Below are 24,836 nucleotides of genomic sequence, written 5' to 3'. Positions count from 1 at the left end.
TGTATAAATATAACCATAAATAGGTCATTTGGAAACTGCTGGGTGCTTCATAGTAATGTTTTTTGATCCTTAAGAAAGAACAACAGTGTTACATCCTGAACAGTGGGAGATGGAGAGTTTGTGAGGCATCTGTTTACCCTCATCCCTGTGTGAATAAAGTCTTAGATCTCAGAATAAAAAAAGATCCACTCACACGTGCCATGATATAAGATCAAAACAAGATGACAAACGGACCCCTGGAGTTTGTACAAACCCAGAACAAAGTCAACAGGGAACTGACTGTAGGCTGCATAATACTTCAGACTCACGCAGGGAACCTATCAGATCATCGTATAAAACCAAAATATCCTATTTTCTGAATGACAGCTGTGCAAGATGAACACATTTCAACTTGACATTTAAAGTTGGAGATTAGATGTTTCACAGCTGCTTAAAAATCTTACAAAAATATTTCTGAGGCATAAATCTTAGATTAGGTAGATTTATTTTTAATGCATCCCTGGAGAAAAATGGGAGAGAGAAAATACAGTTACAAGTAGATACAGAAATCACTGAGTGTTTGGACAGAAACGCCGCCCTTACTTTAGCTCTTAACTAGTGGTATTTTTGGTGCATCTCTTGGAAACTGTGAGCATTTCCTGCCTTCAATGTCTTCACTATCTCTTCTCTGTAGTTGACCAACCATTGTAATGTGTTTATGTGCATTTTCAGGGCAGAGGGGGGCATTAGTAAGGGTGCTACGGTCGGGGTGCTCTTGGATCTGATCAAACGCACACTGACCTTCTATATCAACAAAGAACAGCATGGACCAATCGCCTTCGAAAACCTTGACGGAGTATTTGTGCCTGCTGTCAGCCTCAACAGAAATGTACAGGTCAGTCACAAGTCAAAACACGCACATTTCTAATTAGCATTTCAAGACAGGGCCCACTTACCAACAATGTTACTTAAACTTACTTTTACTTACTACTACTATTCTTCACCTTAACGTAGAACCAAATTGTAGAGTAAAAATTGCACTAAGAGTACACTGTCAGAATAGTGTCAGCATTTGTACTAGAGAAGGCCGATATATCAGGCTGTTATTTGCAAATCTTAGTCTATGGACTATTGACTTCAAATTGATATTTTCTTTGAGCCAGCCAGGTGCGTTACAATATGCATAAAGCTTTATTTGAACACTTAACTATGAAGAGAACACTGCACAAAGCATGACTACACAGCTCTGACATAATTTGGGGAAAATAATCCAAATCGTCCGTACACATCAGCCCAAAAATACTGGCAGTGCTTATCTTTATTAGTATTTACGCCATAATTATACTTTAATTAAATTTTAATTACACATTTATTAAACCACAAATACTACTCTAACTCTACTCTACTAATACTAATTTTATTTGAACTACACTGCAAATAAGCCATATTTACACCTCAGAGAATTTCTTTTTTATACAGCTTTGTTTACCCATTACACACTACCTGGAATTCTAATGTCTTACACATTATTTACACATGTGCTCATTAAATTCAAAGTCAAAGTTTGTCCCTCACCGCTCTCCATATATCTTCCTTATATTCTCAACGCCTTCTCAGTCTGCCCTCTGCTCGGTCTGTCTGAGACGATCTCGTTGAGTATTCCCTGTGTTTGTCTGCTTCAGGTGACCTTACTGACGGGGCTCGAGCTGCCAAAGAATTATAAACAGTAAAATGTCCTTTGGAATACAAACTACACTGACTCCCGTATAGCCACAGTCCCCTGCTACATGGAGCTGTCCTGTCTTGGGATTCACCCTTGTTCCATATCCTCCAAAACTATTCAAGGTGCCCGGTACTACTGTGCATACTCAACACCTCTGCAGAGACAACCGGACTAACTGCTGAATTACATGTGCGTGGACCATTACCATTGTACGGCCCAAAAAGGATTCAAAAAGGATAACTCCACTGGCCAAAAATATGTTTGCTGTTGGGTTGTATTTGAACTTTTCAGATAATCACTGGGGTTTAAATACTACTAGGTGTTATAATGAGGAGAGCTAAAAAGTCCTTGTATAATCAAGTCAAAGTGCATGTTTACAAAGAGTGAAAGCTGCGACATTAGCTCAATCTCACAATGATGCAGATTAAGTGCTCTGAAATGTTGATTTTAAGCCTAACCCTAGTTAAGGGATAAATGCTAATCTGTTAAATGTTTACAAAATATCTCACAGTACTGAATCAAAACACATACTTATTTTAGTAATTAATTTGTATTATTGAGGGAAATTTTCCTCACAAAATGATTTAAACAACAAACTCATAAAAACTGACAACTACAATTTAAAGGGTCTATATTACACTATTTTCTGATCTATGTTATAATGTTGTTTCCTCATCAAAAACATACCTGGAGTTGTGTTTTGTTTCATTCACACAAATCTTCTCTCAAACTGAAAACACTCTGTTCCACCTTGTGATGTCATCATGTGGTAATACAGGAAGTGCGCCACTGTGTTTTTAAACTATACACCTTCACTAGAATCAATTGGATAATTTCTGCCCTGGAATTTACAATCTCTACTGAACAAAAGGTAAAAGGCGCTGTTAGCATGAAAACTACCACTTCATGACATCACAAGGTGGAATGAAGTATTTTGAGCTTTGGAGATCCAGACAGACTAATCATGCAGGCTTACTTAAACCTGTGTGAATGAAACAAAACACAACTTCAGGTATGTTTTTGATGAGGTTACATTCTAATATGGTTTAAACATCACAAGAGTTAATTTTGTGTCATATAGGACCTTTAAAGCATTTTTACCCCTTAGTTTGGCTAATCTTTGCACAGCATTACTAAAAATCATGACTGCAAAGATACCATGTCCAGTCTCCTATGAGGAATGCCTACAGCCTTTTAAATGTATCATCTTGAAGGTGCTTGGAGAGAATACAAATCTAACATTGTTTCCTTTGTTCCTCTCGTTTACAACCAAGAAGGCAAAAACCAATAGACATCCTTGTAGAATCTGTAGCAGCACTCAAGTCAATTCACTCATCAAATATTTAAGAGCCAACTTCAGCACCACTACTTTGTTTGTTCCCCCTTTTCGTGTGTGTTTGTTCGCCCTTTTTGCGTGTGTTTGATCCTAAGTGAGGGAAAGGCAGCCAATCTTTAAGACCTAAAATGTTTACATAAATATTGCACACAGCATGCAAGTGTAAGGCTGTGTTGTGTAAAATGCATACAACATTAAGATGTTAATTATGCTTGTGTGTTAAACTGTGGGGGCAGGCACTATTTTGGTCACACAAAACTGATGCTCTTAAACCAGGACACAAAGGTCTCGAGGCTACTATTGTGTGACATTTATGGTCTCACAGTTATGTCTTTAAATTATTATTAGACAGTGAATAGCTAAATTAAAGGTGCACTATGTAACTTTTCTAGTGGTGCAGCCCGCACAAGAAAAATTACATAATAAAACTTTAAACAATGTATTGCAAATGTCTTAGTTCAAAATTGCCTAAGCCATTTTACAATCCAAAAATAAGTTTGATGACTTGTTCCGGCCATTTTTCAAAACAGTTTGTTTATAGAAAAAAATAAAAAAGTGATAATGGGGAGCCAGACTTGCTGTTATGTTTAATGTAGAGGAGCCAGTTGTCTGCCTCACAGTGACTATTTAATGTCCTTATTTGTCAGTCTCTATGAAGACGCCTGGCATCTTCTGTACAGAACAAGATCACTTCAGGTAAAGCTACGGTGGCCTAGAAAGGACCTAAGCTGCAACACCTACCAAAACACTGTGACCAAGACAATATTTATTATGTACATAATGATCAAAATGTGTCTAAAACTACAACGGCACCACATGTGAGATCTACTATTGTAAATACTAACCGCTGAGTTGATTATGTGTGGTCTGGAGCATGGGTTGAGCATCAAACATGTTTACAAAAGATCAGAAACTGAACTGTAAATAATGTACTGGAATTTAGTTATGGCAACACGCCCCCTATGGTTTGAAGATGAAACAACAAAATCAACAAATTCATTCCTCAATATCTGGTAAGAAATCTCTCATGAGAACATTTAATCAGGGAAAGAATATATAGTTTACAGAGTAAAAGCTATTCATAATAATTTTCACATTTTAAATATATCAATATCAAAGATCTTTTCTTGAGGTTATTGTGAGCTACTTCATAATGATTTAGTTAAATATGTTATTTATCATATTATTATATTATTAATATTAATGTAGCACTAGATAGCATTACATACAGTATGTGTTCATTTTTGTATTATAATTCAGATTCATTTTTAGCAAAGGTTTTATCAAAAATTTTAAATAGATCCTGGCATTTCAGATAAAATGGGATTTATTTTTATTTGTCCAAAGCCATTACCAAGAATGTTGTATCAATCTATGCTGACATAGTAACTGTAAAACAGGGACCTGGCAGAAATGAACAAAATTAAGTAAATGTAAAATACGTTGTTGGTCAAGAGACAAGATGATTTCTAAAACCATACAGATCAGGTACATTATGACCACTACAGGCAGATGGTTATCACGTATTTGTGATAATTGTAAAATTTGTACTGAAGCTGCATGCTTAAAGACTAAAGTAGGAGCATTAAGGTGTTTTTCCTTATCCCTGTATGCAGCCTTACAGTGAAATATAAAACCAGACCTCCCTTGACCTCTCCCTATCTGACCAAGGAGACTTTTGCCACTCCCTGGGTCGATAGATACCACCAAAGGGCTAATTCTCTCCACGTTGTACGTCTCAGACCCTCCCCACATCAGTGCACAATACAGCCATAGGGTCAAGCAGGGATATTAGATTATAGGCCATAGGGACAGTGTGACATCTGTCTTGCTTTGATGTTGTCACATAAGAATCTCTTGCCTATATGGGTCAGTTTTGATTTGGTGTTGGAGAAATTCAAGAAGTTGAGGGTTTATCTGGGAAATTTTATCTTCAATATATAATACATTAGTATCCAAACAATCAAATAACTAGACCATCATATCCTTAAGGTGACAAATCTCTCCCATTTTCAAGTGGTCTTGTATGGGTAATCTTATGACATGTCCCTGAACAAAATGTACCAATTTCTCCATGTTATCTTTCAAGTTTCCTGCTAAAAACAGAATCAGTAGTTCTAATGTTAAGACATAATATGGCACCTTTTAAATTCACCTGTAGTGTTGTTTTTAGGTCAATACTCGTTAGCTTCTTTGGCCATCTACCTCTGATTGCGCGGTAGTTTGGACATTTGATTTTACACGTTTTTTTTTTCAAATCAAAATCCTATAAACCAAACGAAACCCTGAAGGTGCATACTTATGACATCATAGTAACGCAACTGATTCATTGCAGGAGTAACATGGGGGATACCATCTGTACACCTGCTCATCCATGAATGTGAAATACAACAAAAAATACAATGCTGGGAAAATAGCATAGCAAAATACTGTATGACTTATTTATGTTTAGAGATTGTAAATATATTTAAGAACAAATTCATGTTTATTTTGTTTTATATTTACCTTTGATCTGTTGTGTATATAACTTTGACCGTTTAATATATTTGTCATCAGATTAGATTACAGCTGGCATATCTCTGTTTAAAGCTGCTTTATTTATGTGGTGTGAGATTTTGAGATTCTCTGCTTCACACTGCCATAACTTATTTTTATGTATTCCTTTGCAAGTAAGCTGTCAATTCTTTGTTTTGTTAAAAAAAATAACTGGGGCTTCTTGGTGCTGTAAATACTGTTTCCTCATTGTGTGTGATATTTCTCCTTCCTTCTAAATGTAAAAGTTTTGTATGACATGTTTTGTACAAGAAATGCATTGTAATCGCATCATTTAGAAGAACCTTTCCACAAGAAAATGCAATTGTCTTTTTTGTTAATTTATAAAAGAAAATAAATAAACTGTGATGAATAAAAACCTGAAGAAGTCTTTATATTTTTACTCAGTAATCCATCTGGGAGCAGCAGGCTGGATCCTGAATCAGCGGTTTCTCAGGGTGGAAGGTTGCTTGAACAGGCACATGTGTGGAATTATGTCTGGATACAGCACTGATATTTCCAAATGCAAACTTGCTCAGTTCAGACATTAGGATCCAGATAAGAAGTTCATGCCACTTGGTTGCCTTTTTGTGAATGATCATACTGGAAACTTTCCAACTGTGACTGTAAAGAAGAAGAAAAAAAACTGAATTATTACACTATCAAAATGAGTTATATGGCATGTATAACGCCGCTGCCTTTGAGAGGTCACACTATCATAATACGCACCGTCTATATAAATAATTCTCCTCTGGGACTTGCGCCAACTCTAAGCACAGCGACCTCTATACAAAATGTCTCCAACTTTGTATCCAAGAAAATCTGAACTAGGCCGTCCTCACGATATACTAAGTACAGTTTAAGTAAGTGATAAAACACAGCTGGTCTAACCAAAAAAATAATAAAAAATAAAACATTTATCAACAAATCCATAGTCTCTAAAGCAGTAAAAGTATATAAAAATACAGACCTATCTTCTTCCTTTTGTGCCTTTAATTTTCTGGATTTCTTTGGAGCTGAGGATCAACATGCCATTTTTAAAACGCCCCACTTGTCCTGAGGGCCCTGAACCTGACCCAGATGTGGACGGCTTCTTTTTATCCCTGATGAAAAACACACACAGTTCAGGTGAGAAAGTGCTTTTTAAATTTAAGGAAAGTATTTATTATGGAGTAAATAGAGTATGACATAGTTAAGGTTACTCACTTGGGATTATTCTTCTTTTTCTTCTTTGTCTTTAAGTCCTTAAAAGCAGCAGAGCAGACAGACAGAATATATTAAAGTGTATTAAGAAGAAATGCAGTGTCAGTTCCATAGGTCTTACCGGGTCAACCTCCTCCTTGTCTTTGAGCCTCTTCTCTTTGATTTGCTGCTGCAGGATTTTGTAGTTGACATATTGCTTTTTTGGTGGCTATACAACAGAAATATAGGAAATACAGATTTGATGTAACAGAAACCATTATTTTTTTAAAAACAATGCAAAAAATGTTGACTACACAAAGTATCTGATAAACTTACACGTGCCCCCAGCATAATGGCTCTGTCCTGCTCAAACACTCGCTGCTGCTCTTTATGGTAGCCTGTGATGCCAAATCGATGAACTTCTAATCGGGCCTAACATAATTTTTATTAACAACTATTTTAAAAAGTTAAATCTTGCAGAGTAGAAATAATATATTTTTTCCCTCACCTTTTCCAAACTGAGTTCCTCTGTCTGTTCACTGTTTTTGTCTTTTGTTTGAGGAAGCTGGTAATGAAAATTTATAAACATCAAAACAGAACAAGGAAATTAGAAAAATAATAATAATAGTTTTCGAGTTATAAATATTATTTATACTTGCTTTTATTTTGTCAGGAGTTGGGGTGTGTTTGGTCTTCATTTTCTTTCTAGGATCCTGGAACGTCACTACCTCCACCTGGTGGTCTTTCTGTGCCACATCTAAAGATAAAGATTATTTAGATTTTTTTTTTTTTTCCCCTTCATGACTTGTACGAGATTCGCATTAAGCTGCATTATGATTTTGGTAATAGCTGTAATCCCAACCCGTTTGTTCTGACTGATGTAGTGTTATGGTTGAGGCAGAATCATCATCTTTAGACTCTGCAATCTCCTCATCATCTACACGTCTCTTACGCTTTTTCTTCTTTTTTGTGCCTGGGAAAACGCAAGATACCAGGAAAGTCCATTTAATTTGCCACTATCGGCACACATTTATCTTTGCCATACAGTTAATGGTTGATACTACTGTTAGCTGAACTTGTTAGCAGCAGTGAGGGTAGCTAAAGTTACTCACCAAAATCGTACAGTTTGTCCAACACTTGTTCAAGAAACAGACAATCATCGTCCGATTTTCCGTTCGCCTTTGTATTCATAACTCCGTGATGCCTTGTATTTAGATGAACCAAAATAGAGCAGCAATGAATGACAACATACACGTGTGGCGCTTAAAGGCGTTGAAGTTCTATCCTTCCGAGCCACCGTAGATTCTATAAAAAACACGGAAGTAGCTTTTCTTAACACGCCCATGTGAACTTTTTATTTTGCAAGTGCAGCTGTCACTGAGGAAAATAATGATATGTGCATATAACATTTCAACAAACCTTTGTGTGTCTTTTTAAAGCTTGAGGTGAACCATGGAAAACAAAGCGACTTATTCGGTATGTATGCTGTCTATCTGGGGCTAACGTATCATAGCTGTGACTTTTGACATTTCATTCAACAGGGAACCCATATAGACAAATTACGCCATTGAATATTGCAACATTACAATAGGCTACTGTAGTTTATTTTAGTATTCCTTTGTATATAGATTTGTCATGCAATTTTTCGCCAAATGCTTATCCTGGATCAACCCCCTCCTCCTTATTCATGCTTTTGATAAGATATCACTGGCAGTGGCTTGCATTCTTTGAGGCTGGCTTGAATAAGGTATTGTCAGGTCTATATTTGACACACTCAAGACCATTATGAAAGAGATTTTTAAACTCAGTACTTGTATAATTGATTATATGTTATGTATAAAATCCAATCCAAATTCAAAATGCTGGCATACCATTGTCGTTGTGCTCTTGGGAGAGACACTTCACTTCACGAGTAATGCTCTGAAAGGTGTGGTAAACCCAAAAGACTAAAGAAGCCGGTTGGATGAGCAGGAAAACCGTCTTCAGTCTGAGCGATTACACAGACATATTCCACATGAATGATTGAAACAAATGTGTACATCTAAGTACACATCTAATCTGGTATTTGTTGAAAACCATATTAGTGCAGTGTCTTCTTTTTTGCAGCACACAGACCCAATGCTGAAGAAAAGAGATGAGTTTGAAGACATGCTGGAGGAGAGGAGGAACTCCAGTGACTTTCGATATGCACTCAAATGTTACACTCCTGTTGTTTATAAAAACCTTACACCATGTGATGCAAACTCACTGAAATCTATGGTCCTTCAGTCAGATCAACTGCATTATGTCATCAGCCAGGTGCATTTAATTTTATATATTATAAAGCCTCCTTCTCTGATTATTGTCTATTGCATGGTCTCTTCAATTTTGTAATTGAAGGTTTCTAAAGAGACTGGAAGAACTAGAGAGGATCTTCAAGAGGAAGCATCAGGAATCATAGAGGAGATGGCCCATCGTTTGCAGCTCAGTACTGTCCGCTTCTTTGCTTTTGCCCTGTGTAAAGTCTTCAAAACCCTGTTCAAGAGCATCTGTGTGAATGAGGACGGCATCCAGAGAGTGAGCAGATATCACTAAAAACAAAATACTTTCTTGTCCTGAACATTTAAGTCACATTCTTGCCTTTTTTATTTGCGTTTCAGTTGCAGCAGGCCATTCATGAGCATCCTGTTGTTCTCCTGCCCAGTCACAGAAGTTACATGGACTTTCTGCTCATGTCCTACATCCTCTACACCTATGACATTGCTCTACCGGTTATTGCTGCAGGCATGGGTAAGTAGAGAGGTACTGTGTTAATTACAATGATGTTGCAATTAAAACAGATTGACGGGTAATTCATCCAAGCCTGTCAATGTTGACCAATTTTTATGTTTTTTTTTTCAGATTTCATGGGGATGAAGGTGGTTGGGGAGATGTTGCGAATGTCTGGAGCTTTCTTCATCAGAAGGTCGTTCGGTGGTGATAAACTTTACTGGGCTGTGTTCTCAGAGTATGTCAAGACCATACTCAAGGTGGGAAGTGAGCCTCAAAACATTAACTTTAAGTTGTGTGTTTTATATTTATTATTTTACATTTAATATGTTCTAGAATGGTCTTGCACCTGTAGAATTTTTCTTGGAAGGGACCAGAAGTCGAACAAGTAAATCCTTGACTCCTAAATTAGGTATGGCTCAAATCCCTGCCACAGTTTTGTCATTATCTATTTAACCTTATGTTTTTTCTGCCATGCAGGTTTATTAAATATTGCAATTGACCCTTTCCTAAAAGGTGAAGTTTTTGATATTAGTTTGGTTCCTGTTAGCATCAGTTATGAGCGAATACTTGAGGAATCACTTTATGCAAGAGAAATGCTGGGTGTCCCCAAACCCAAAGAGTCTACCTCAGTAAGTCCAACAATATCCTTTTATCATGTTTGCCACATTGATGAATTAAATGGTGCTGTACTTGTTTCAGGGTTTGTTTAAAGCTAGAAAAGTTCTCAGTGAAGACTATGGCAGCATCCATGTTTACTTTGGCCAGCCTGTGTCAGTCAGACAATTAGCAGAGGGCCGAGTGAACCGCTGCCAATTCAGCCTCACACCAAGGTATAGTATTGTAATCAGGGAAATGATTTCTCCTAACATATTAAGTTATAACTAAGAAGCTCAAAAAGTATTAGAAATTAAAGTTGTTAAATACTTGGATAGTTCTTACTCTATTTTAAATACAGGTACATTCCAATGCGCCCCAATGAGGATGTGCAGACTTTTGTGAATGACACAGCGTACAGACTGGTGCGGGCTCAGGAGGAGAACATGGTCCTAAAGCCCTGGGTGCTGCTAGCCACCATTCTGCTTCAGGCTGAGGACTTGGAGAGGGGCATCCCTCTGGAGGAGCTCACTGAACAGGCCCTGTGGCTCAGAGATCTGTGTCGACAGTATGGGGGCTTCCTGCACTGGCCTGGTATGTGTAGTAGCTGTTTGACCCACTCTTTGAAGGTGTTGTTTTCCCCTGTTAAAAGTATTTTTCTTCAGATCACATGACCCCATCAGAGGTGATTTCCTCCAGTCTGTCTTTGCATCACGGTTTGGTGAGGCTCTCAGAAGGAAATGTTTATCTGGCACTCAGTGGAGGTATGGTCATTTATGTTTCCATATTTGCCTCGGAATTGCATACTTAAGGCAAATGCAATATTAAAATCATATGTGATGAAAAAGAGCAGATTATAATAAGTTTTGCAGTAATCCATGTACTAATATAGACTTTCTCTTGCTATTGTGTACAGAAGCCCAGTCAGGTCCTGTCTCCCCTGAGGAGCAAGTGTTGAGTAGGGCGGTGCCAGTGCTCTCTTGTGTGTCCTACAGGAACCAGGCCCTTCATGTGTTTGTCCGGCCTGCTCTGCTGGCCACTGCTGTTCACACATCTGCCTCCAACAACAAACGTAAAGTTTAACATCACTGCCTCCCTACTTTGTTTTAAGAAAATTTCATTTTAAGTGTAGTTTTGCTCTGTTTTTGCAGAGGATATATTCAACACTTTCAGCTTCTTGAGAAATATGTTTTGTAATGAGTTCATCCTGTGTCCAAATGCCACTGTGCAGGTCGGTCCATTCTAAATTCTAAACATGTTACATGTGAGTCATTTTACAGTGTTCTAATATAAAGCTGTTGTCTAGGACTTTGAAGAGGCCTGTTTCTTGCTGGTGAAAACTGGGGTGCTCCAAGTGAGCCAACAGGAGATGGTGGTGACACCTAGAGGTCACAGAACAATGAGTTTTCTCAGCCGCCTGCTGCTCCCCTTTGTACAGGGATATCAGGTAGGTGTCCCTCCAGTGAATCTGGCTTTCATTTTTTCATCATATAAAGAATTTACTTGATGTAACACTGTGAATTCTCTCCAGTACATCTTATGTTAAACAGTGACTCTAAGTGACACGGTACATCTGTTCAATTGACAACATTAAGCCTTTTTCAGTTTTTTTTTCAGTTTTTCCTTTTTTTATTTTTATTTGATTTAATAATCAAAATTCTTTTTTAAAATCCTTATCTTTGGTTTCCTTTTTTTATGTTTTAATGTGATGTTTGAAGTTGTTCACCAGATGGCGCTACCATCGCATGACAATCTTTACTATTTCTTCAGGTGGTGTGTGCGTTTTTGTGTGAAAAGGCCTCTGATACACTTACAGAGAAGGAGTTTGTTCAAGCCATTCGAAAGTTCGTGATCAAACAGCTATTATCAGGTAACTACAGTAAGATGGTTTGGTGTGGTTTTTTTTCCTAGCCTAATAAAATATTGTAACTGATTGCAATATATGTGTTTTAGGCACACTGAGATATCCTGAAGTACTGTCTTCTGACCTTCAGAAGAATGCTTTTGCTGCCTTACTCAGACTTGGAGCTGTACACAAAGTAAAAAGGTATACTATTTACTACATGTTTCAAATATTTAATTATTTCAGAACATACAAATATACTATTGTACCCTTTCTTGAGTACATGATTTCCAATCTTAATATTATACAAAACTCTTCACTTATTATCAATTTTAACATTGTTGGCATCCAAGACTTCAGTATCAGTATATCAAAAAGTAGATGCACTTTATCTTATAAAAATACCTGACTTTGCTTTATAAAGCCAGTCTTGTCATACTAGTCAAGGAGATGAATTCAGATTTATACTCCGGCACGCGCACTGAGGTCCGAGGGCCAGCTCCAGCTCGTGGTGCCTAAGACAAGACTTAAAACCCGAGGAGACAGCCTTTTCTGTGGCTGGTCCAAAGCTCTGGAATGCTCTGCCTCCTCACGTCAAAACAGCTCCCACTGTGGAGTGTTTTAAATCTCGTCTTAAGACCCACTTTTACTCTCTGGCTTTTAACTCTGCATGAGTTGTATGGTCCTCTGTTGTCTTTTATTGATTTGTTCCTATTGATTTTTTTGCTTGTTTTATTTGATTTTATTGTTTTATTGGTAATTGTTTTATTGCTTTTATATACATATTTATTTTAATTTTGCTTACTTGACCAGTTGTTTTTATTTAATTTGTGCAGCACTTTGGAAACTGCATTTGTTTGTGAAATGTGATATATAAAGTGGATTGGATTGGATGAATTAAGTTTTTTTATTTCAGTGTGGACCAAACAGGTCTAAAGATCAACAAGGTGACGGTCAACTCTTTAGAGGACACTCTCGGTAAGAATCCATCATTAATGTCTGACAGCAACTCTTTATTTCAAAAAATAATCTCAAATGTTTTTTTAGGAGGAAAACTGCCCACTCCAAAGGCGTCGGTTGCCCGCCTCTGATGCCACATCTCATTATTCTGTCAGATCAGAGGGTAAAGCTGATGTGGGACAGGCCTACGTCAAACCTGAACAACCTGAGTGAACACAAAGCTGGCCTTTTCTTCTGTAATTTCTCTATCCACGCATTTCTAAAAAAGCTTTCAAAGACTGCTCTATTAAACCCTTTCTGTGTGGGTATAAAGCCTAACGAGTTGGAGCCTTTTTACGTAATTCACGACTCATTCAAAGTAACTGACCTTTGCTATGAGTGGCAGCCGAATCCTCGCCTCCATTTTGCTTTAACACGTATGATATTTGTCTAATAGCAGTGTGCACTGTCCTCTAATGATCCCCTTCTTTTGTGTGGCCGGTATCCTTTTGGGACACTTAAACAATTACTTTTCAATGTAGTGTGGTATAACTCATAATTTCAACTCTCCTATTATTTCTTATATTTCTCCAAAAGAAAAGAGGGAACCAACTGTGGGGTATGCCAATTTGAGCCAACATATTCTGATTTTGCCCAGCAGAAGAAAGAAAATTCAGTTTTAAAGTTTATTTTGTTACTTGTGGAGGATGTGTTGAGTTGCCAATACTCTAATGAACAAGAAATAAGATTTATGTCTGCCCAAATCTTGTGTCAAAGTTGCTAAACTCTAAATAAATGCCATAAATGAAGCACTACCAAAGGAATACTGTGGATCGGTATTCTAAACTGATCCTACGTATGATACAGCATTTATTACAAATTGGACCTTGTAAGGGAAAAGATGCTCAACTAAAGCATCTTTTGTTAGCAAATCATTTGGTTTAAAACTTCAGGTTAAGCAAATTCTTAAAAATGCAATTTCGTGCATTAGTTCAGAGCAAATTTAGCATATGGAGCCATATCTGTTACCATAAAACTCAGTGTATTTTATTATTGTTCTCTTCCTATGTGTACTGTCATTTATTAAGTCCTGAATATGTGGCAAACCTCTGTATTGGTCTAGAGAGCATCTATGTGGTTTTTATACATTTATATAATTGTATTGGTGTGTGTTAATGAATTGGATTGTGTGTTTAATGAATGTAACTTGTGGCAACTTTTTGTACTGATAATTATATTAAAATTCACCAAGTTACTTTGAAGCACTTTGTCTTCTGTGACTCAACCTAATCTTTGAGTAATACTGCCATGGAATCAACCAAATAAAGCCGATGTTTCAAAAAGTTGTTTTTTTTAATTATTATTTTTACAAACACTGCCCCAGTACCATGTCTGCCCTGAAGGTGTCACCCTCGCCCTGTGGCTACTGTTTGTGACGCTTCTGTCACACACTGACTCTGGACACACCTATGTTTCCATGCTTTTTGGGGACATTACATTGACCCATTAATTTCCTATTGACTGATCCTAATCTTAACCATAGTCACTGCTTGCCTAATCTTAATCTGTTTTAACCTATGTCTGAACTTTAAACCATGCTGTTGATCTAATAAATCAGATCCCCATAATCTTTTATTTTGTCCCCATAAGAAAAACAGGCCCCCAAGATGGAAAGTGTATACAGATTTCAGTCCCCAAAATGTAATAAATACTGGCCCGCACACAGAGTCGCCACGGTAACATTTTTCATCATGTTTTGTGGCTGTGCTGAGTAAGAGACTGCTGCCAGCCCATCCACACTGGCCTTTCTCTCACACTCACTCAGTCTCTGACAAATTATGGCTTCATCTAAAGTTGCCATACCAAATTGCTTATATACACACTCCATCTATCCATCCATCTGTAAGCCCCCACCTCACCCCTGCCTCACCCCCGCCTCACCCCCTCTCGCTCCCTGGAGGGGCGCCATAACAGGGCCACTGCCAGATCAGCACTTTAGCCCATACATTATGACAGTTGCTCGTGGGCACAGGGGAAGGGGAACCTCAGTCACCTGATCTGTGACACGTATGAGTAAGCAGAGACTGGAGAAATTGATCGTGTATCCCAACAGTTTGTGCGAGGTTGGATAGATTTAATGTTGCTTTCATAAGTTAAAATTAAGAAGTTCTTTTGTCCAGAGATCAGACGTCTGGGAACCGTACCTTCAAGCACAAAGAGAGGATATGGATAAATGGTCAAATGGTCAAATGGTCACATACCAATTTCATATTTGGCCATTTACCTTACCTCACTATACCGCCTGGGGTGCGCCTGATCTCGTTTAATCTTGGAGCCCACTGGGAATGCAGGTGCCATAGTGGGTCACACGGTCATGCTCTTGGGCAAGACACTTCACCCACCTTCCCTAATGAATGAATAATGAATTGTATTGTAAAGCAAAATAAATAAATAAATAAATAAAACAGATAACTAGAATAATCAGACAAGCCAATAATTCTATCTGATTTTTGATGTGTTTACAGCCAAAAAGAAGTCAATCAATGCATTTTTTGATTCAATGTTGATTAAATGTTGTTTTTGGAGGACTAAGTATGAAGTATTTTAAAATGATTCTTTCAGTTTTCAGCATTCATCTTTCATTTTTGTCTCTGCCACATTAGTTTGTCCTTTTTTGCAGGTTTCCTTGTCAAAACGGCACGGTGACTGAGTGCCATCACTCATGTCTCACAGCAAGAAGGTTGGTTCGATCCCCGGGTCACCAGGCCTTTCTGTGTGGAGTTTTTCATGTTTCTCCCCGTGTCTGGATGGGTTTCCTCCGGGTACTCCGGTTTCCCCCATCAACCAAAACATGAACGCCCTTCGAGACAACTGTTGTTGTGATTTTGGGCGTTACAAAAATAAATGAATTGAATTGAAAAAAATTGAATTGAAAACATGCACAGATGGGAACAATCCAAAAAAAAAAAGATAAGAAAAATAAAAAAATAAGCAAAATCCGATTAATCACACCAGATGAAACTGTTTAAATGACATTTCAATAATCGGATAACTCCAGAAATCAGATAATGATCATATTTGGGGTGTGCATGTAAACATAGCCACTGTTGAAAACTGATGCAATATTATATTATTACCAAACCTAAATTCATAGCTACAAAGATGTAAGTTCTAACCTTCTCAGTCATTGTGTGTGACTTGTCCTCAGCACTTTCCGTGGCTTGTATTTGCTTCACACAGCACTTCCGTGTGTCATTTGTCTGCCTTGTTACTGCCTTACATTGAGTTTATTTGTGTGTTCAGGTGTGACTGAGTGCACACAGGCCGTGCTCTGCCCCCGGCCCGGAGCACAGCAGCTCTATAAACAGGGATTGATTTGAGCCAAAGACAGATCTGTTGTATAATGTTTCATGGGCTAACCTTAGGTAATGCTAGCTGCAGATGGATTCAGCTCGTTGGCTTCAGTGGAGCCTGTTTATCGCTGACACGCTGCAGGCACTTCCATTTACATAGACTGGTGACAGGAGGCAAATCCAAACCACCAAGGCTCCAAGGAGACGCTGCCACAACATTTACTTAAAGGTGCACTATGGAACTTTTCTGGTGGAAGGTCAGCTTGCCTATGTGGAGATGTTAATATTTTGCTTATGCTCCACAGCTGTTCAATGTAGTCATCTATCTCCATGGAGACAGGCAGGTGACATCACTGGGCCAGGTTGCAGGTCAGATCTGTGGAGAGTAGGGGTGCATGTTTTTCAAGATGCTTTTGAGCAATAAAAATGTGTTTAATGCCACACTATGAAACATTCCCAAAAAAACAAAAAAAACAACAACCAACAAAACCCCATATATATCTCAATGTCCTCCGCATTACAAAAATTCTGCAGTGCACATTTAATATTTTTGGACTTTTTTTTACACAAATAAGGAACTATTAGAGATTAAGGTGAAATGATCTATTGGTAAAACATTCTACTGCACTTTTTTTTGTTTTGTTTACAGAATGTATTATGCATTAAGTTGGAAGAAGGAGCCAGTCTCATCATAAATATGGCTTTATCAGATGAGTGGCTACACCTATCCAAGACAATACACAAATTAAATTCACAATACAGTGCTATTACCATAATGCCTAATTATTATAATCCTTCAATTGTACCATATTAAGACGCTCTCCAGTGATCTGTGATAAATATACAATGGGAGCATTTGCATTCCAAGAAGATTTGCATAATGAAAACATGAATCTAATAGACTGCACCGCACAGACAAAGCAGATGTGACACCCGCGCGCAGGAGTGGTCCTCTTCACACGTGCACGCTCCTCTCTACACGTGCACGCTCCTCTCCACACGTGCATGGCCCTCTCCTCACATGCACGCTCATCTCCGCACATGCACGCTCCTCTCTACACGTGCACGCCCCTCCTGTCACGTGCACACTCCTCTCCTCGGGTGCATGGCCTTCCTCACGTGCACGCTCATATCCAGGCGTGCATGGCCCTCTCCTCACATGCACGCTCATCTCCACACGTGCACGGTTCTCTCCTCACGCGCACGCTCATCTCCACACATGCACGCTTCTTTCTACATGTGCTTCTTTCCTCACGCGCACACTCATCACCTCACGTGCACGCTCCTCTCTATACGTGCACGCTCGTCCCCTCACGTGCACACTCTTCTCATGAGCATGGCCCTCTCCTCACGCGCGCACTCATCTCCACACGTGCACGCTCCTCTCACATGCACACGCCTCTCCTCACGCGCACACTCTTCTTCCCCTGAGCATGGCCCTCTCCTCACGCGCCTCTCTTCACGTGCACGCGCCTCTCACATGCACACGCCTCTCCTCACGCGCACGCTCTTCTCCGCAGGATCCAACAAGCTGCCACCTCTCGACACAAGATAAATAATACTCCTCAGATAGATACTGCCGTCAAGCGAGAGTTCAGGGAAGATTTAATCAAATCCAATAGAATCTAATTGAAGTGACACTGGGCTGTGGCTCGGGGAGTAAGGTTAGAGGAAATAGTGGAACACTGTATTTTAGCATTTTTTTTTATTACTTACACAAAATTCAAACGTGTTGGCAGATAACTGACAGTATAGGGACAGTTCATACTCCATAGGTCAATAGGAGATCTATGGGATGGGTGTGAATGCTATTTTCCACTTTACTCCAAAGCCACTATGACAGGTTAAGAGATTGAGCTAAAGAGAATCCCTAATTTGTAAAGGAAATAACAACAAGGGCATTCATTAATTTTGGTTAATCCTTTTTATAATTCAAGATTTCCAACTAGAGTGGGGAGAATTACAGAAAGGAAATTACTTTTGCAAATCACGACATTGTGAAACTTGGATCATAATTGGTTTCTTGTGACTTTTTCTTGTGACTTTGAAGTTTTGTTGTTTTTCAAATACCCAGATGTTAAAAATGAGCAGTCAAAACTAAATATAATGATCACATGATAAAAATTTAAAGTTTAAATAAAAAAGTCTTCATATTTACACTGTATCTGGTTCCACTGCATATGGAGAAGTAGAGCAGTACTGTAGATGTGTGCCTCTGACTGGTCCCAGTGATTAGAAGAGCACTGGTGACAGACTGAGAACGTCCCACTGAGGAACAAGCTGCTAACACAGAAATAAGATGAGTTTGTGTGGAACGTGTGGCGTTCTGACAGGGCCGGCTATGTTCCATCGCAATATGTCCTTTGTAAAGTCTGCAGGAACAAAGGAGGAGAAACAATGTACTAATTGCAGAGAGGATATTTGCTGAGAACATCTCAATAGGGAGACACGTGGAGGCGCAAGTCACTGATGAAATATGGGGGCAGTGACCATCTTGTCCATTAAGTCTATATAGTGTACTTGTGTTGTTTTTACACTTTGGATTTTATATTTGTTTATGTTCAATAATACTATATTTATACAACTCTATATGTTTGCATTGCAGCACTTTTTATGTCACTAAGAACACTTGGGTTAGATCAGGCATGTTCAAACTGTGGCCCGGGGGCCAAATGCGGCCCTCAGACCAGTTTTTCTTGGCCCTCAAGCTTCCAGGTGAAATGGTCCATATTACCTTAAACAGTACTTTTGACTGTACATTTCTGAAAATCTTTAACGAGCCCATATCAAATATTCAATGTGTCCCACTAAGGATGTAAGCATGAATAAAGGCCTAGTGGTTCGATGTAACTTGTAATAATAACGCAGATTTGAGGTATTCACTGTATTGGCGACCAGTCTATGGCCCTCAATCAGCCCTCAGCTTTGCCTGTGTTTTTATGTGTGGCCCTTAATGAGAAAAGTTTAGACATCTCTGGGTTAGATGTACTCCAGTGCTGGCAGTAGTAAGGAATGGCGCATGTTATTAACAGCACTGCTATTAGCTACATGACACTATATACAGAAGCATACAGAGTGATCGATACAGTTTTGAAGTTGTGATTCTACATTTTACAGTTTAGGTTTAGAGATTTGTTTTTGTTGTTTACATGCAAATAAAGTGAAAGGAAATAACCAGAACTGAGTGCATAAGCCACACCTCTAAATGTAGATGTGAATCCTTGTACTAACTCATCAGAGGGAGTCGTGTGGGAAGTGGGGCCGACCAGGGTGTCCGTAGTGCTGTCAGGAGGCCTAATGCGGGCGCCCCTCAGTTCCTCTAAGCCGTCAGATCACAGGCTGATTGTCCACGAGCATCTGAAGCCAAGTCCGCCGCGGCATGCTGGGAAATTGCATCGGCTGTTTGCTACAAGATCCTGATAAGAGCAGATTTGTTCTAAGAAAGCAATGACAGGGCAAGGTTATCACAAAGCTGGCTGCAGTGCACGGAGAGGTACGGAGGGACAGGGACCTATTATATCTCTATGAGTCAACATGCTCAGATTATACGGCTGGGAGATATGGAATAGCAATGGAAATTTGGAGTAGTGGTAGTAGTAGTAGTAGTAGTAGTAGTAGTAGAGGTAGTTAAAGTGTTAAGTCAAAATGAATAGTGAAAGCTGAATGGCATAATTTGCAGTAATGTGATTGGTACCGACAAGATAACACTTTATTAAAAACAGTTAACCAATACTGCAGTACCATTTCATAATAACCTTGATTAGCAAATACTTTATTAAGAATGATTCAGGTTTCAGTACTTAGTCAATATCCAAACCTCTTACTATAGCAAAGTACTTAATCAAAACCCTAATTAAGCTGTTGTTGTTATTATAAAGTGGTACTGCAGTATTGGTAAACTTCAGAACTGGTAAACTTTTCCTTTTGTGCAGTACTTTTATACCCACACTTTTTACTCCTCTGTACTTTTTTATTTTAGGCCATAAAGTGCAACAACCAAACCGTAGACTTATCAAGCAACTTTTAAATTAGCACTACTTCAAATGAGCGGCTCTTAATAATTCATAAATACCAGTTTCATCCAATATTCTCTTCTATACTTCCTCTCCTTTGTCTCGTTCAGATATAGGCTGGGTGCGTTTCGTCTGTCCAGGTGGATTGGAGAGCGCTGCGTTGTTCTGACAGGGAGGATGTTGCCTTGTACTCGCCTGTCATCCTCCCCCAAAGACCAAAACAGCCAGTTAAAAAAAAAGTTTGTGAAAAGGAAAATGTCAGGACTGGAGCTTTGAAGGCTTAGGGCTGTCCACGTCTTAATCTGTCTGTGGTGAAGGGAGGAGAGAGTAGAGGAGAGAAGAGAGGGGGCCATGTTGGATTGATGTGGGTTTGACTGTTGCTGTCCATCACTCCTGTCTCAAACTGACATTTTATTACCATCCTGTGCGCTGGAGTCTAGAGTCCAGTCAGGAGAAATTAAATCAATAAAATAAAATGTGGTAAGAACAATTATTCATCCATTTTCTACTGCTAATCCAAGGGCAGGTTGCGGAGGTGGAGGACTGTTTGGATCCTGCCAGGAGACATACTCCATCCAGCAGGTCCTAAGCCTTCTACAAGTGGAACATTCTCTTCCCGGGGAGACATACAAGAAGCAGCTGAAACATATTCCCAAATCAGCTGAACTGGTTCCTCTCAACACGGAGAAGCAGCGACTCTACTCCGAGCTCCTCCCATGTGAACAAACTCCTCGCCCTATCTCTAAAGGTGCAGCAAGCCACCCTGCAGAGGAAATCATTTCAACGTGAATCTTATCCTTATGATAAATATGAGGACTAATTAAACTAATATCTCAGCATTTATCATGTAAGAGCTTCGGGTTTAGGTAGAAAAGCAATAATGAGTCGAAGGAAGTTTTTTTTTTCAATGTACTGGTATGCTGCAAAAGGACTTTAGTATACCTAAAATTACATAGAACACTATAACACGTCTGCTTTTACAGTCTAAAGCAGTGAGAGCCATATGCTGCATGTACCTCGCATTCATCTTTGTTTCTTTCCGGGGTCCCAGTTCCAACCTTCACTATACAACATACATTATCATTATCCTTATATTGTTTCCATTTGAGTCTGTCCAGATTGGTCCTTTCACATATCCCTTAGCATCTCGTTTAATACGCTACACTGTTCATTTTGACTGTATTACATGAGACGTAGCAGATAAAAAAGACAGGTCAATTGTTTGTGTATATGGATAAATAGACAGGGTGCATGGGAGTGGGGTCCTCGTACTGTGTGTGATTTAAAGCGCCTGTGCCCAAATGAAATCCTTCTCAAGGCCTGTGCACTCCGGGCTGTCACACTGAGAGATAAGGCTGTCCATGCACTCTGTGTCATATGAGGGAGAGTTGGAGCAGAGCAGAGGGGCAGGGCTGCCACTTAGACACACATAAAACATGCTCTAGAGGTAAAAGTAGAGATGTGCTGGGGTCAAATGATCTAATTGCCACTTATCAGAACTACAGTAGATACATAAGAACTCATCATTTAGCCTACAACTGCTACGTATTACTACTTTAACATTACTTAGCTATCACAGTAGGCCTATACTACAATTAATACTATTAGTACTATAGTAAAAAAAAGAAAAAAATCAACTGGATATGCTTTTAGGAGGGTATTTTTTGCCCAGTTGACAGAATTTTCTTTTACTATGGATTATACATGGACAACTGAGGGATTACAGAGTCTACTAGTACTAGTATTTATATGTCCAATTAAATCAATTATTTGAAACTTTTACAGCAGGGTTCTTTTATACACACAAGTGACTTTTTGTAGTTGAATAAAATTTGTCTTAAGGTCAAAATGAGACTGCTGTGTGCCATAGACATGTATAAAATATTGTTATTCTCCACGAACCAGGAAGTGCACTGTTAACATGGTAGTTGTTGCATTACCGTCATGACGAATCTTAGCTCTGGCTTCTGAAAGTTGTGAAAAGCACTTAAAACAGTGAATAGGATGGTAGAAAGTGACAAAAAATATAGTTTTCATATTTTAAGGCACATTTTAAAAATCAGGTGCTGTGCCTTTGAGGGTGATTTAACATGACCATGAGAAGAGCTGAAGGCCCCTCCCAAACTGAACCATCCTTGTACAGGACACTCCCCTTGGACCTCACTGGCTTTACATTTGGGTTAATGTGAATATGATTTATAGTGGGGCTAGACTCCATCTGTCAGAACCAGGCCAGTGTCACTGCTCCTCTGCTGTTCACTAAACTCCACTTAACACTTCAACTGCATCCTCACCTTTAAGCCAAAGTTATAGATTTATTTATTTTTTTATTTATTTTATTAACTTTTTTTATGATTTTGTAAGCATGATAACAAATAATTTTCCATATAATTTTGCAGAATATTCTATAGGTTCTGACCAAGAAGTTGGGCATTGCCTTGGGTTAGGCTTCTTACGACATGGGTCAAATGTACGGTAGATGAAAACACAAAGTTTCCACACTAAATTGTACCATGGTAACAGTTTTCTTGTTTGTTTTTTTTACTCTAAAACATTGTGATAAAACTCAAAACCTTTTCAAAATATTAATTTGTCAGAAAGGCAAACATTAAACTTTAAAACAACAATAAAGTATAAGTAAAGTATATGCTTGTGTAACTCAGTGTCACAAACATATACTTTACTTCAGCTTTTTCACTGAAGGAGCGGCTTTAACTTACAATTGTGATTCCTTTACACACACATGCATGCACGCACTTACACACACACCCGCACACACACACACACACATAGCAGCACAGCCCTTTCTCACCTGCCAATATATCACGGCCGCTCGGAGCAAAGATTGATGGTATTAAATTGCTTCTATCCAGGTTTTTTATCAGGATTTACAGGCGTCGCGGTACCCAGAGCTTTCCTGACACACTCCCGCCCATAAATCATGCTTTTTTTTCCACTTTGGTGCGCACACACATTCACACACACGCAGGTGCCACCCTCGACCCACTACACACACAGAGACTTTGGGATATGGCTGTAACAAGATGGATGACCTCGTGGGCGTCTGCTGCCTAAAACGCCACATACACACACAGTGCGTTGGGGGAACACATGTACATTTTGACTCCGTAATGGAAAATGTCAATCTCTGTCGATAGCGAACCCTGCTCCATCCATTGCTCTCATTATAGCGAAATGTCACCTCATTTCCTGGGAACACGTCGCCCGATTAATTTCTTGAAAAGGGGGGATGACAGTCAGACATGGCAACGTGAAAAAGAGGAAGTGTCCAAGTGTTGGCCTGTTGGTGCTACGGATGAGGTAGGGGTTTTTGGTCATGACCTGTCTGCTCTGACCTCTGAGCCAGACGTCAGGGGTTGTTATAGTCAACAGAGAGACCCGAGGGACCCAAGGGTGCTCCCGCGTCTTGTAGTGGCATTTCCCTTAGCTTCTAAGCTGGAAAAGGCCATGTGAATGTAAAAGGTTTAACAGCTTGGTAAACAACATTCGCAATTGCTTGTGAATAAATGTAGCTAAATATCTTGTTGGCATATGACAGCTGGATGGCTTTTACTTGTTTAATCTCATCATTAAGAAGTTAAAAAGGCAAGGGAATATGTTTTGGAGATGGTAATTATCATCATTGGGGGATCCGATCAAAAACGCTCGGTCTTAATTAAGGTGGTAGGCCTAAAACAACATAGTCCCTCTCAAGTTAAGCATTGGATTTAATGTATGTGATCTATAAAGTCTAAAAAGAGGACTCTAGCACCAGAACACAGCAGTGGTACACACACCACAGTTTGAGAAATAAAGATCTAGAAGGCCTATGTGAAAAATAATAATTCTTCCTTTCTCTGATCATTTTTTGGGTAGGCTTACACATTGCTCTGGTAAATACAAATCCTTTTTATCCAAGCTTTGACCTAGTAGATACAAGTAACAGGTTTACAGCTTATGAAAACTGTAATGTTTGAGATTGTATTATGGTGTTATTTTATTAGGATGCATACTTAAATGTTGATAATGACAGAAAACAGAATATACGTAATGCTCATATCAAATCTAAGCAACAAGATAACACACAGTGAACCAAAACCTTATAATTTACTTTGTGTTTCCTGTCCAAGATTTTTACCCTGCAGCTTCTCCTCCGTTTTTGGATGTGAAAGCCCCATCTTACAAACCTCATAATATATGTTTTAGCAAGTCCCCTGAAATAATAATAATAATGATAATACAGTTTTAAGCCCGAGGATATCATAAATCCCTGGTATAATATAGGTGTAAGTGGCCCCAATGGCTCACAAGTCCACAAGCTCCACAGACTAAAGGACAAAACAGCCCTGCAGCACTGTGCGGAGGTCAGCCAATAAGTTACACTAGTGTACAATGTAAATGCCAACTAACTTTAGACGTTATAAGACTGGAAGAGGAAATGAATCATGAGAGGTTGCATTCATTCCTAAAAAAAGATGTGTCCCCATATTGGCTTTTTCTCATTATGGGCATTTGTAGATACTTTGATCATTTAAAAGATAAAATATGTTCCTAATTCTTCTTCAACTTTTAAAACCTATGACAGACACAT

The 24,836-nt window shown here is 38.9% G+C and overlaps 3 protein-coding genes across 11 annotated transcripts in view; 2 read left to right on the top strand and 1 right to left on the bottom strand.

The window, feature by feature from the left end:
- The window catches only part of LOC117392810 (E3 ubiquitin-protein ligase TRIM9), a 32,608-nt gene extending 30,848 nt beyond the window's left edge, over positions 1-1,760 (top strand). For all 9 annotated transcript variants that reach the window (XM_055232309.1, XM_055232306.1, XM_055232308.1 and 6 more), the window contains 2 exons: positions 712-874; positions 1,662-1,760. In XM_055232309.1, coding sequence (XP_055088284.1) covers positions 712-874; positions 1,662-1,709 — 211 coding nt within the window. In that variant the 3' untranslated portion in view covers positions 1,710-1,760. The remainder of the gene's footprint in view (positions 1-711; positions 875-1,661) is intronic.
- A 3,974-nt stretch (positions 1,761-5,734) lies between these two features.
- On the bottom strand, positions 5,735-7,965 carry c24h1orf131 (chromosome 24 C1orf131 homolog). The gene is made up of 9 exons (XM_033990899.2): positions 7,865-7,965; positions 7,615-7,725; positions 7,412-7,509; positions 7,261-7,317; positions 7,089-7,184; positions 6,895-6,981; positions 6,777-6,814; positions 6,541-6,673; positions 5,735-6,194 (listed from the first exon to the last, which is right to left on the bottom strand). The coding sequence occupies exons 1-8, from the start codon at positions 7,941-7,943 to the stop codon at positions 6,541-6,543; spliced, it is 699 nt and encodes a 232-aa protein (XP_033846790.1). The 5' UTR covers positions 7,944-7,965; the 3' UTR covers positions 5,735-6,194.
- Positions 7,966-8,044: 79 nt separating this feature from the next.
- gnpat (glyceronephosphate O-acyltransferase) lies at positions 8,045-14,217 on the top strand. Its single transcript, XM_033990898.2, has 17 exons — positions 8,045-8,228; positions 8,859-9,050; positions 9,132-9,308; positions 9,392-9,521; positions 9,633-9,760; positions 9,837-9,912; positions 9,981-10,132; positions 10,203-10,333; positions 10,459-10,691; positions 10,763-10,861; positions 11,014-11,169; positions 11,249-11,328; positions 11,404-11,544; positions 11,868-11,967; positions 12,051-12,144; positions 12,857-12,918; positions 12,988-14,217. Exons 1-17 carry the CDS (start codon positions 8,205-8,207, stop codon positions 13,029-13,031), a joined length of 2,019 nt encoding a protein of 672 aa, XP_033846789.1. The 5' UTR covers positions 8,045-8,204; the 3' UTR covers positions 13,032-14,217.
- The last annotated feature ends 10,619 nt before the right edge of the window (positions 14,218-24,836 follow it).

This window comes from Periophthalmus magnuspinnatus, chromosome 24 (genome assembly GCF_009829125.3).
Source record: "Periophthalmus magnuspinnatus isolate fPerMag1 chromosome 24, fPerMag1.2.pri, whole genome shotgun sequence".
In the NCBI taxonomy this organism is placed as follows: domain Eukaryota; kingdom Metazoa; phylum Chordata; class Actinopteri; order Gobiiformes; family Gobiidae; genus Periophthalmus; species Periophthalmus magnuspinnatus.
The sequence above is the reverse complement of the archived record's forward strand: the minus strand, read 5'-3'. Positions and strand labels throughout refer to the sequence as shown.